Source organism: Mandrillus leucophaeus, unplaced genomic scaffold (genome assembly GCF_000951045.1).
Source record: "Mandrillus leucophaeus isolate KB7577 unplaced genomic scaffold, Mleu.le_1.0 Scaffold152, whole genome shotgun sequence".
NCBI classification, from domain to species: domain Eukaryota; kingdom Metazoa; phylum Chordata; class Mammalia; order Primates; family Cercopithecidae; genus Mandrillus; species Mandrillus leucophaeus.
Window position 1 is genome coordinate 2,592,699 of NW_012101499.1, and position 11,757 is coordinate 2,604,455.

The 11,757-nt window shown below is 43.6% G+C and overlaps 1 protein-coding gene and 1 pseudogene across 5 annotated transcripts; both read right to left on the reverse strand.

Moving 5' to 3' along the window:
- Positions 1-458: 458 nt before the first annotated feature.
- Positions 459-5,097, reverse strand: LOC105535970 (annotated as a pseudogene).
- Positions 4,854-10,516, reverse strand: LOC105535952 (cathepsin L1). 5 transcript variants are annotated; one of them, XM_011975204.1, is made up of 8 exons: positions 10,265-10,516; positions 8,854-8,989; positions 8,427-8,549; positions 8,180-8,326; positions 7,771-7,995; positions 6,842-7,004; positions 6,064-6,181; positions 4,854-5,240 (listed from the first exon to the last, which is right to left on the reverse strand). In XM_011975204.1, exons 2-8 carry the CDS (start codon positions 8,977-8,979, stop codon positions 5,141-5,143), a joined length of 1,002 nt encoding a protein of 333 aa, XP_011830594.1. In that variant the 5' UTR covers positions 8,980-8,989; positions 10,265-10,516; the 3' UTR covers positions 4,854-5,140. The 5 variants fall into 5 exon arrangements, with proteins under 5 accessions (XP_011830594.1, XP_011830593.1, XP_011830595.1 ...); XM_011975203.1 differs by having other exon boundaries at positions 10,157-10,516; XM_011975202.1 differs by lacking the exon at positions 4,854-5,240 and having other exon boundaries at positions 5,701-6,181; positions 10,265-10,513.
- Positions 10,517-11,757: the final 1,241 nt, after the last annotated feature.

Sequence of the window (11,757 nt, forward strand, 5' to 3'; positions counted from 1 at the left end):
GCAATTTTAATACTAGGTGCATGCCACATGTCCTTGCTGCAAACTGCTTCTCTTGACAAGTTAGGAAGTAGTTCAAGGAGGGATGGTTAAGGCTGTATCACTGAATAGTGCTGTTAAGTACTACACAATTTATTTTGTCATGTTGCAGCCTTCTGTTTCCAATTTTTAGTGACTGCCGCTACGAAATCTGAAACCAAAAATGACAACATTATTAGGTTTGTTTTGTTTTGGACTATGATTTAGTAGCAATTGAGGTTCCTGATATTAACCCCTTGGCAGCAAGACCCAAGCTCCCTCATTTGCACGTTAACACCTAAGTGTCAAGGGGTTAAATAACCAGGACGAAAGAGACTGCACTTCGATTGTAGCATTTGGCAGAACGGAAAGGAAAGGAAGTTGTGCTGTGCGTTGAAGGGGTTGTGGGCAACAGAAAGACGACACCAGGAAAAGATGCAATGTCACATGACGTTTTCATAGTCTTGTGCGTACCCTGCATCGTCACCACCACAGTCTAGCAGTTCATTTATCATGGTGGCTTTTAATCTCCCTGCAGGAACCACACCTTTGGTCTTCTTTTTGGCTTGGCTTTGCTTGCTTCTGTTTTTCACTTCAAAGCACAATGTATTGGGAACCTTTTTAAAGTCATCAGTATCTCCAACTAAGACTTCCAAAAATTTGGCATAATATAGTGACTTTTTATTTTGTGTAATTTTATCTTTTAGTAACTTTCCAAACTCTGTAAGGTCATCCCTTGAAGATGGGTTTATAGCATCCATTCCATATACAGTAGTCTTTACACCAAAAGTTGCCTTTGCTAATTCCATGTCCGACTCGTCCTGTGATTTCTCCAGCTGTGGTTTATCTGCTAATTGTTCCTCTGGTGTTAGCACCTGGAGTTCTTCAGGTTCTTCTAACCCCTTTTAATTTCTTCCTCCCCTTTCTTCTGTTGCCGTTCTTTCTCTTTTATCTTCTCTGCTAGTTTTTTCTTTCCTAAAATGTTTACTTCTGCTTCCTCTTTTTTCTTTTTCCTGTCATCACCATCATCCCAGTTATCCTAGACATCCTCATCCTCGTCCTCTTCCTCGCCTTTGCCGCGGTCCCCCACCTCCTTCACGGGGCTTCCACGGAGGATTTTTCTGCACCCCAGGAGTCAGAGTTCCTCTGCTGCTGCCAGAATTAAAAAACAAGCAAACGAACAACAAAACAAAAATAATTTTTTCTCTCTCAAGGAGTCTGGTCTTCTGAAAGTCAAAATTTTTTTTAGCTATTTAGAATATTATCTCTGCTGCAATTTTCCTTTAACATTATATTTTGTAAATTTTCAAACATACAACAAAGTTGAAATAATTTTTACAGTGAATACCATATATCTACCTCTAAGATTTTGTCATTAACACTTTAATATTTGTTTTAATTCACATCTATATATCTATTTTTGCCTCTATCTGTCCATTAGTTCATGTTATTTTTCACGTGCTTTCAAGAAATTTGCAGGTAGTGCTTCCTCCTAAATACTTTAGCATGCATATTATTAACAAGGGTTTAATAGTTGTTTTAAAATCCTAGTTTTACTATACAATTTACATTGATTGAAATGCACAAATCTGAGGTGTATGGTCTTTGAGTTTTGACAATTGCATATACCAGTATGACCCAAATCCCTATCAAGATATACATTACTATTATTCCAGAAAGTTCTCTCATGCCCCTTTCCTGTCTAGAGCACTGCTATAATTTCTTTTTTGTAGTATCTCGTATTTTTAATGCACAATTCTATGAAATTAGAGCAATTTGTAAAAAATTAGATATTCTTTGTTTCTTTTTAGAATTAATAACCATAATTTTTAACAGCTAAGTTTGGTTCTTATCAAAATTGGGTGGAAAGAACAGGAAGTTCCGTGTGCCTCTTCTCCAAACCCCTACAGCCTCCCCTCCCCCACCACTATCAACATATGCACCAGAGTAGTCCATTTCCTACAGTCCAAGAACCTACAGTGACTCGCCATTATCATCCAAAGTTCATAATAAACACTAGGATTCACTCTTGGTGTTGTGCGTTCTATGGGTTTTGACAAATGTACGAGGACACGTATTCACCGGTATAGTATCACACAGAATAGTTTCACTGACCTAAAAATCCTGTGTACTCCCTATTCACCCCTTCCTACTTCCTAATCTCTCGCAACGACTGATGATTTCGCTGTTTCCATAGTTTTGCCTATTCCAGAAAGATATATAGTTGGAATACAGTATGTAGCCTGGATTCTTTCGTTAGTAGTACACATTTAAGTTCCCTTCATATCTTTTCATGACTTGAGAACTCATTTCTTTTTAGTGCTGAATAATACTTCATTGGCTGGCTTTACTACATTTATTTATTCATTCACCTACTGAAGGACTTCTTGATTACTTCCAAGTTTGGGCAATTATGAATACAGCTGTTATAAATGTTAGTGTGCAGATTGTGGAGTCCTAATTGGGGAGGGGTAGTCAGGCTGGCAGGATGGAGGGAAAGCAAAAAAAGAAAGCAGATAAGCAATGAGTTTGCCTTTCTTCATGGTCCAGGACACACAGTTCTCCTGCACAAATAACTTACAATCTTCCTGCATCCAGCTATCACCAGACCCTTGACTGATAGAAAAATGCAAATAAGCTCACTGCAATTTTGGCATTATCAGTACTGCACAAAGCCCACTTCAGCACCCAGCACAAACACCATTCCATAAAATCCGCAGCAAGCTTTTTTCTCCTGGCAGTCAGCTCCTCTCTTGCTGACCAGCCTGTTGCGCCCTTGCAACATATTTTCCTACTTTCTTTAATAAATCTGCCTTTCTTTACCTACAATTGCCTTGGTAAATTATTTTACCACCTGTGCAATGGCCCAGATAGTCACCACTCACCATGATACAGGTTTTTGTGTGGACACAGTTTTCAATTCATCTGGGTAAATACTAATGAGTGGCATTGCTGGATTGTATGGTAAGAATATGTTAAGATTTATGTTTTTAAAAACTGCCAAACTGTCTTCCAAAAAGATTGTACCATTTTGCATTCCCACCAGCGATAAATGAGACTTTCTTTCCTCCATATCCTCACCAATATTTGGCGTTGTTGGTGTTTTGGATTTTGGCCATCATGGTATGTGTGTAGTGGTACCTCATTGTTTTCATTGGCATTTCCATGATGAAATATGACATGGAGTATGCAAATCTATGCCACCCATAGATTTGGTAAAGTGTCTGTTTAAGTCAATTGTCCAGTATATAATCGGGTTGTTCTTCTTATGGCTGAATTTTGAGAGCTCTTTATATATTTTCTTTCTTTTTTTTTTTTTTTTGAGATGGAGTTTCACTCTTGTTGCCCAGGCTGGAATGCAGTGGCACTGTCTCGGCTCACTGCAACCTCCACCTCCTGAGTTCAAGCTATTCTCCTGCCAGTGTTTTATAGTAACAAAAAACCAAAACAGTCTGTTCACTGCATTTCCAATGGCTCCTTTACCTGAAAATCTACCTCTTGACCAGCTTTATCTCCCAACACCTGGACCCAGTGACTTTTACTGGGTTAACTGTTAACTACAGGGTCTTTTCTCAGGGTTGCTGAGGTGCTAGTCTCTGCTAAGATGCTCACCTCTTCATCTTTCCTTATTGACTAGCTGCTCTAGCCATCTGCTTTAACTTCTTTTTGGAAGCCCTCCCTTATCACCTCACTCTCCCTAACAGTTCAGCTCCTTGAGGTCAGGGTCTGTCTCTTCCACGGTGGTGATGACCAGCACGCAGTGGGTGTTGTATATAAATTCTAGTTGTATCAAATATTAGCCCCAACCTGCACGAGGGATTTAGCCTGGGAACCTCCCCAAATCTTGCTACGCCTGGTGACTTTTATTACAATACCCAAAGAATTTCATAGATGCCACATTTGTCATTTTAGGTGAAAAAGTTTGAAATTTTAGCAACTACTCGGGAAGGGCATATGGGAGTCCAGCATGGCACGTGGTCCAATTGAGATGGACTTGGACAGAGCCTTCCAGAGGCTTTGTGAGCTGAAACTCCGTTGTGCACCTGGTTACCTTCCTCTGTGATATGGAGTCTATTCATTAGACATTCTCATTTGTTCTTTATATTTCCTTCGGTTGGAACAAGAGACTTCCGAAAACACACAGGTGATGGAAGTATGGGTTGTTTAGCTAGTACAATGTGGGAAGGTTTTCTATTTTTTTTTAAAAAAAGTAGATCAGGTATTTTCAGGTAGCTTACTCTAAATGGGGCAACAGATGATCCTTTCTAGCCTCTCACCTGTCTTTTACTTTCTGAGGCCAGAGTACCATTTCTGAACCCCAGCCTCAAACCCTGAAGTTTATTCCTCATCCCTTGAGGACCCAAACACAAACAGCCTTGCCAATGCACTAGTTTCTAACCCACCTCGACTGCAAAGTGTCCATAGGGCCTTCACCAGCAGTGGGGGAAGATGCTCCAGAAACAGGCTGAGACCTTTGCCCTGTAACTTGACTGAGATGCAACCACCTTGGGTGAAATAAACACGATCACTAAGGTCCTTTTCTAGTATTAAAATTATATATATGTATGTTCACTTTTCTAAAAAGTGAATTTTTTTCTTTATTCAAACAATTTTCCTTTGTCCTCATAGATCATTTTCAAGTTTTGCTGCAATCAAGGATTGGGTCAGACACAGCCACTGGGCAGCTGACATGAGATCTGCACGTTGTAAGTAGAAGACCCAGAAGGCCACCCACTCTTCCTCGTAGTGAGCCACTGGCACAGCAGGTACGGCTTAGAGCCCAATTATGTTCTTTATTACACAAAAATTCAGTGCATCAAAAATAGAAGCCCCACCACTACATTTGAAATTAAAATTTTATTTAAACAGGTAAAAATTTATACATCCTTTTAAAAACAAAAATGCAAAGTCAGTAAGTGAATCAATAATATAAACCTATTTATAGCAGTAATTAAAATAGAGGTAACATTTACCAGTGTGAAAATTTCACAGAATTCAAATCACACTTGGATCTTCAATGATTCGAGTGTGTATCCGACACAGCAGGGGCTGGTAGACTGAAGATGAATTCCTCCCATGCATGCGCCATCCCCAGTCAAGTCCTTCCTCATCACTGTCCACCAGCTCACACAGTGGGGTAGCTGGCTGCTGAGGCAATTCCACAATGGTTTCTCCGGTCTTTGGCCATCTTTATGTAGCCACCCATGCCCCATTCTTCACCCCAGCTGAAAAAAGAGCAGGTTTTCCATTTCAGAGAAAGAATAAAGCCCAAAGGGTTGCTAACAGGAACACCCAACTTAAACACTGTGCCAGAGGCCACAGACTTAACAGAAAGAATCAGGAGAGGCAATATTCCTGTTTATCCTTAAAAATTCTTGAGTCTGGGCTGGGCGCGGTGGCTCAAGCCTGTAATCCCAGCACTTTGGGAGGCTGAGACGGGCGGATCACTGGGTCAGGAGATCGAGACTATCCTGGCTAACACGGTGAAACCCTGTCTCTACTAAAAAATACAAAAAACTAGCCGGGCGAGGTGGCGGGCGCCTATAGCCCCAGCGACTCGGGAGGCTGAGGCAGGAGAATGGCATGAACCCGGGAGGCAGAGCTTGCAGTGAGCTGAGATCCGGCCACTGCACTCCAGCCTGGGGGACAGAGCGAGACTCCGTCTCAAAAAAAAAAAAAAAAAAATTCTTGAGTCTGAACCTGGACATAAGTTCCATCCCAGCCTCAAAACTGTGACCTTTCACAGAACTGCAGATCAGAGACAGGAAAATAATAGGATGCCTTTGCAGCCAGATATGCCTCAGAATTTAAAAAATGTTCAGATTTAGACACACATTTATACAATGGAACAAATACTACATTAATACTCCCAAGATGCTTGTGACAGTATCTTACTTTTATAATCAAACATTAATATTACATGTTCAACTTAGACTTCTGGGGATTTCAGAAGTATGCCTAAGGGCATGTGGAACTGTATCCAAACACTGTTTGCAAATAAGTATTCTCTTTTGAATTTCAAATATAACTATTTCTGGCAATTTATACCTGTTCTTCACCAGCCAATATTTACTGTTGTCTGATTCTGTGCTTTCAAATCCATAGCCAACCACCAGCACACCATGATCCATGTCTTCACTGCTACAGTCTGGCTCAAAATAAATGCCTGGGATAGCAAAACGAAGGCGGGGGTGAGAAGTTCCAGAAGACACACGACAGTAACCCACCTGTCACCCACAGGGAATGAGGCATCTCTGAATTCAGTGAAGTGACACACATTCCAGATAGTACTTAACAACAATAAGATCTATTGTTAGCAAGGCTAGGGATTTAAGCTCTCATTTACAACTAGCAGAAATAGAAATCAGCATAAACCCTTCATTTAAAAAAAAAAAAACTCTCCTAGAGGAAAAAAAGACCACTCTTTGTAAGCTTGCAATTCTACTCCAGGATATCAATCTAAAAAACTAGCACAGAACACTGAAATCCTTGAATCAAAAGGCTCTTTTCAGATTTAATAACAGAAGTAAAAATCTTCAGAAAAATTATAAAAATTCAACAATTACAGAATATTTAAGTATACTAAACTACACAGTAAATGATACAGCTATTTATAAAAAGTTATGAAGTACTTATATTCATGGACAGATGCTCAACATAAGGTCAAATGGAAACATCAGGCATAAATATTGCATGTACAGAATAAACAACTATGATGCTAAGCACCTAAATATCTACACTGAACTTTACAAACCAGAGTCTATCATTCTCGTATGTCATGATACTCTTTTTCTGCATCAATTTCTACAAAGAAAAAAATGCTTACCTTCTTTATAGAACATGAAGGACTCATGACCTGCATCAATAGCAACAGAAATGGGCCCCACAGTTGCAACTGCCTTCATCAGGGCCTTCTCCTGCTTAGGGATGTCCACAAAGCCGGTGTCATTAGCAACAGAATACTCGGGATTGTACTTACAGGATTCTTCCTTTCAAAGGTAAAGGGAAAAAAAAAAAGACTTGATGACTGCTGTCCTCCTCCTGGAGAACATGAGTTAGAACTACAACACTCAGCAGTGTGCGGCTTAGGATTTCCAAGTCACCACTGTTATAAATCATCCCAGGAAGTGAAATGCTATTAGTTAATTTGAAACTGAAAATTGGCTCCAGTCTCTTCAAGGAGACCCCTGGGTTTACTTCCATAAGACATTTTTCACAATAGAGAAATGTATATATGTAGAATGACTTGTATATTCTTCATGTTACACAGAAGCAAGAACAGCTATATGTTAACCATCTAATCACAGGATTGTGCAAAGGCTAATAATTTACAATGACAGTACTGACAATTTGCAGCTATAGATTCTGCCATCTAATATGTGAACTTTTTTTTTTTTTCAAGACGGGGTCACACTCTGTCACTCAGACTGGAGAGTGCATTTGCACAACCACCTCCTACACTCAAGCAATCGTCCTACCTCAGCCTAGCTGGGACCACAGACGCACACCACCACAGCCAGCTAATTTTCTTTGTAGTTTTGGTAGAGTCAGGGTTTTACCTTGTTGCCCAGGCTGGTCTCAAACTCCTGAGCTCAAGCCATCTACCCGGCTCAGTCTCCTAAAGTGCTGGGATTACAGGCGTGAGCCACCCCACCCAGCCCTAATACATGAATTCAAAAAAAGGTATCTGTTATCTCTGAAAGTGTTCCACCTCCCAAAAGCTGCGCTGGAATGACGACAAGGAGCTCCACTTACTGTTGCCTCATATGGATAGGATTCCTCAGAGTCCAGGCCTCCATTGTCGGCAATATACTGGAAGGCATAATCCATTAGGCCACCATTGCAGCCCTCATTGCCTTGAGGCCCAGAGCAGTCTACCAGATTCTGCTCACTCAGTGAGACAAGCTTCCCAGTTTTCCGGAACATCTGTCCTTCAAGAGCACCAGTAGCGCTAAAAGCCCAACAAGAACCACACTGACCCTGAAGAGGGAATAAAAAAAGCTGTCATTCACAAAAAAATAGTAAGACTTTGACAACAGCTCACACATCTGAATACTGTTAAAAAGTGAACTGCACATCGCTTTAAAGTCTACCAAAACAAAGATGTCAATCACTTCTTGGCTTTTCTGGGAAGATGGGAGGTCTGGCCCTGACACTGTCTCACCTGATTCTTCACAGGAGTCACGTAGCCTTTCTCTCTCCAATCCACAGATCTGGGGGCCTCATAAAACAGAGGTTCCTGGAACACTTTCCCCTTCCTGGGTTTACGGTTTTGAAAGCCATTCATCACCTGCCTGAATTCTTCACTGGTCTTCAAGGAAAAGGAAATAAAATGTTGAAAAGCAAGAGATTACTTTAGTAAAGAACTGAGGGGAGGAAGCACAGAGCTCGGCGGTCCACAGCACACTCACCATGTCTCCAAAGGTGTTCATGGCCATTGTGAAGCTGTGTTTCCCTTGGCTGTATTCCTGATTGTGCAGTTCAATCATCTTCATGTTCTTCTCCCACACTGCTCTCCTCCATCCTTCTTCATTCTAGAGGCAAACATGTAACTGATGCTCTTTATTTCTACCTAAAACCCAACTCATGCTCACCAAGTGATTCTGCAGACAGAGACGGAAGAGAAACCATGGCCAGGGAAGGCTTGACACCTCTGGGGATGCTGTTCCCCAAATTGAGACAGAAAAGGGATGAATGCCCATACTGTGCTCATAATCGGTGCCATTAGGTTATTACATTAGGCTACTGGTGAAAGCTGGCCTCTAGAAGCTACTCTCTGTCTAAAACTTCTCAACAGCCAAGACTATTTTTTCTGGGGAAGTTTCAGATACCACTAACCATGCCGTATAATCTGTTGTGCATCGCCTTCCACTTGGTCCACTGTGCCTCTAAACTGTGATTAAATGTTAGAGTAGCTGAGGCAATTCCCAGGCAAAAGGCAGCGAGGATGAATGTAGGATTCATGTTTCAAAACCTAGGAAGGGAAAAGAAATGAGGATCTGATTAGACTGATTCTAAAAAGCAATCTTACTGCCCCCTGAAAAATTAGGGCCATCATCGTAGAATAAAAATATTTAAATTATTCTTCCAAGCATTTACCCAAGGACTGTGGAAGAGGCCAAGGATGTGCCTGGAGAAAAACAGGGCACATGGAGGTGCTGGATGGACCCACCAAAATGAAAAGCAGCCTGTCCAGAGCTGTAAGAGTTTAAACAGTTTATGGGATGATAATTTAGGTTATGAGAAAGGTATGAAAGCACCTTGTGGGTGAGAAGCTTAAGGCAACAACTAGGAAACCAGGAAACAGTTGATCCAGGTTTTGTACCAATGGCAAAAATCCCAGCTTTTGTGCCCAGGCAAAACCTCAATAATGATAAGGTGGGATTCCCAAGTAGTGACAAAGAGATCCCCAAGAATTAGGAGGCCTTCACACATCATCTTGACTAACAAACAGCTGAAGCTGAGATATGTTTTCCAACCTCTCCGTTTTTGTTTTTTTGAGATGGAGTCTTGCTCTGTCGCCCAGGCTTGAGTGCAATGGTGTGATCTGAGCTCACGGCAACCTCCGCCTTCCGGGTTCAAGCCATTCTTCCTCAGCCTCTTGACTAGCTAGGACTACGGACGTGTGCCACCTCGCCCGTCTAATTTTGTATTTTTAGTAGAGACGGGGTTTCACCATGTTGGCCAGGCTGGTCTCGAACTCCTGACCTCAGGTGATCCGTCCACCTCAGCCTCCCAAAGTGCTGGGATTACAGGGGTGAGCCAGCGCGCCTGCCCCAACCTCTCCTTAAATGAAACCCTTCTGAAATGCTTTCCCAGGAAAAACTGGGAAGGACAGCACACACTGCTCCCTCCTTCACTCACCTGGACCTGTGCTGCCGACACCCCAAATTGATCCCCTAAATCAGGGACGGGGTCATACGGCCGCACGCGGGAAGCCAGCGCCCCGCAGCCAGCTTCCAGGGCTCCAGGCGTGGCAAGGCCGGGGACGTGACGCCTGCGCCACACACAGGCTGCAGCGGTCAGAGGATATTTGCGGTGACGCCAGCAGGAGCACCGCTGTCTGGAGTGCGGGGACTGAGCTTCCCTGTTCTGACCGGGCCAGGCCCTGAGTCGGCGCGGCGCGGCCTGGCTGCGGTACCTGTGTCCACCCGGCTCGGAGGCTAGCCTGCCCGCTCAACCAGGGACCCCGCCTGCGTGGTCTCCGCGCTTCCGCGGGGTCCTTAATTGCCCTCCCCCGCTTCCCCACCTTAAGGCCGGCAGAGCTCAGGGCAGACGCTCTCGTTGCCAGGGCTGGTGCACAACTCCTCGACCGCGTCCTCTCTTCCAGTCCCTGTCCGGCCCCAGCTGGGCCTGGCCGGCAGCGCTTTCCTGCTGCGGTCGTAGCTGCGCAGGCGCACTCCACGGATACCGTTCTGGAGGTTGCGGAGGTCGCGGTTCTGACCCAGCTTCGCCTGACTCTGCCTCTAAAACCTCGGGTCTGGGCTCCGCCGGCACCGCCCCACCGCCTGGCTGCGCTACGATTGGCTGCGCCGGCAGCTGGGCGGGGCCTCTGGGTACTCTGACCCCTGGCGCGGTTCGTGGCTTGTTTACTGACTGTCCCAGAGCGGGGCGCGCCTGCCTCAGTGGACTTGGAGGAAGCGGAGCCGGTACCCCGAGAGTGCGCAGAGTAGGGTCGGGCGTCTCCCTGGAGCGCTCGAATCAACTAAGTACCCGACTTACTGCACTGGGCAGGTGGCTCCTGAAAAGACGTTTACAGCAAGCCCAGTATGGACTTTCAGCCTAACCTAGCTTTTCCTTAGTCCTGGAATCTTTGGTCCGCATAGCCGAGAGCCAGTGTACTGTAGTCCAGTGGCTCCTGTTTAGTCCACAGCAAAGGTGGGGCCGGGTGGAAGAACGCAGAGCCCGCGGGCAGAAGCCTTATCTCCCACTTAAGGGTGGGTACAGCTGGGCTTTAGAAGACTCTGGTAGGGAAAGGCGTCCCCAAAACACGAGATGCTATCGTCAAGACCAGACCCTAGGAGGGAGAAGACTGGCTGCGTCTCCAGAGAGCGCGGGCGTTTTGTCAAGCATCCTTTCCAGACTCCTCCATTCAGAGATTCTTCTTTCTCCCACGTCTTTCCCAAAACCAACAGAAAGGAGTTATTTACAGAAACATTTGGTTGACAGGAGAAAAGCAGTTGATAACATTAGAAGCTGCTTTTATTCGCCCACTCTCTAGGTTATGGATTATATCTTCCTTGGTAACCAAGTCGTCCTCTTGAGATTTAAGAAATTTAATGACATTTAATGTCAGGATTTAAGATACAGAGAATGGAGAAATGTTGTAGAGGAAAAATATGTATCTTAATCTAATGTATATATTAATTTATATAATTAAGGATTTAACGAACAAAACCCACAAACATTCTAAACTTTTGTCATTTTATTTTTTATTACATAAAAACAGTAGTCGTAGAAAATACCTTTCGGGGAAAAAATAATTACCTCTGCCTTTTCCCCCATAACCTTTTCGTATGTATATTGTGACTTTGTTAAAAATGAAGTCATTGTGTATTTCTGTCAGTTGAGTTCTACTGAAGATTAAACTGATAACTGTTTTAGAAACACAATCACCGATAATTTTTTTTTTTTTTTGAGACGGAGCCTCGGTCTGTTGCCCAGGCTGGAGTGCAGTGGCCGGATCTCAGCTCACTGCAAGCTCCGCCTCCCGGGTTCACGCCATTCTCCTGCCTCAGCCTC

Excerpts from the sequence above, each read along its gene's own strand:
- LOC105535952 (XM_011975202.1), bottom strand. The coding sequence starts at position 8,979 with ATGAATCCTACATTCATCCTCGCTGCCTTTTGCCTGGGAATTGCCTCA. Across the intron at positions 8,550-8,853 it reads ACAACAGATTATACGGCATG|AATGAAGAAGGATGGAGGAG; the intron begins GTTAGTGGTATC and ends GTTTGCCTCTAG. Across the intron at positions 7,005-7,770 it reads CCTATCCATATGAGGCAACA|GAAGAATCCTGTAAGTACAA; the intron begins GTAAGTGGAGCT and ends TACCTTTGAAAG.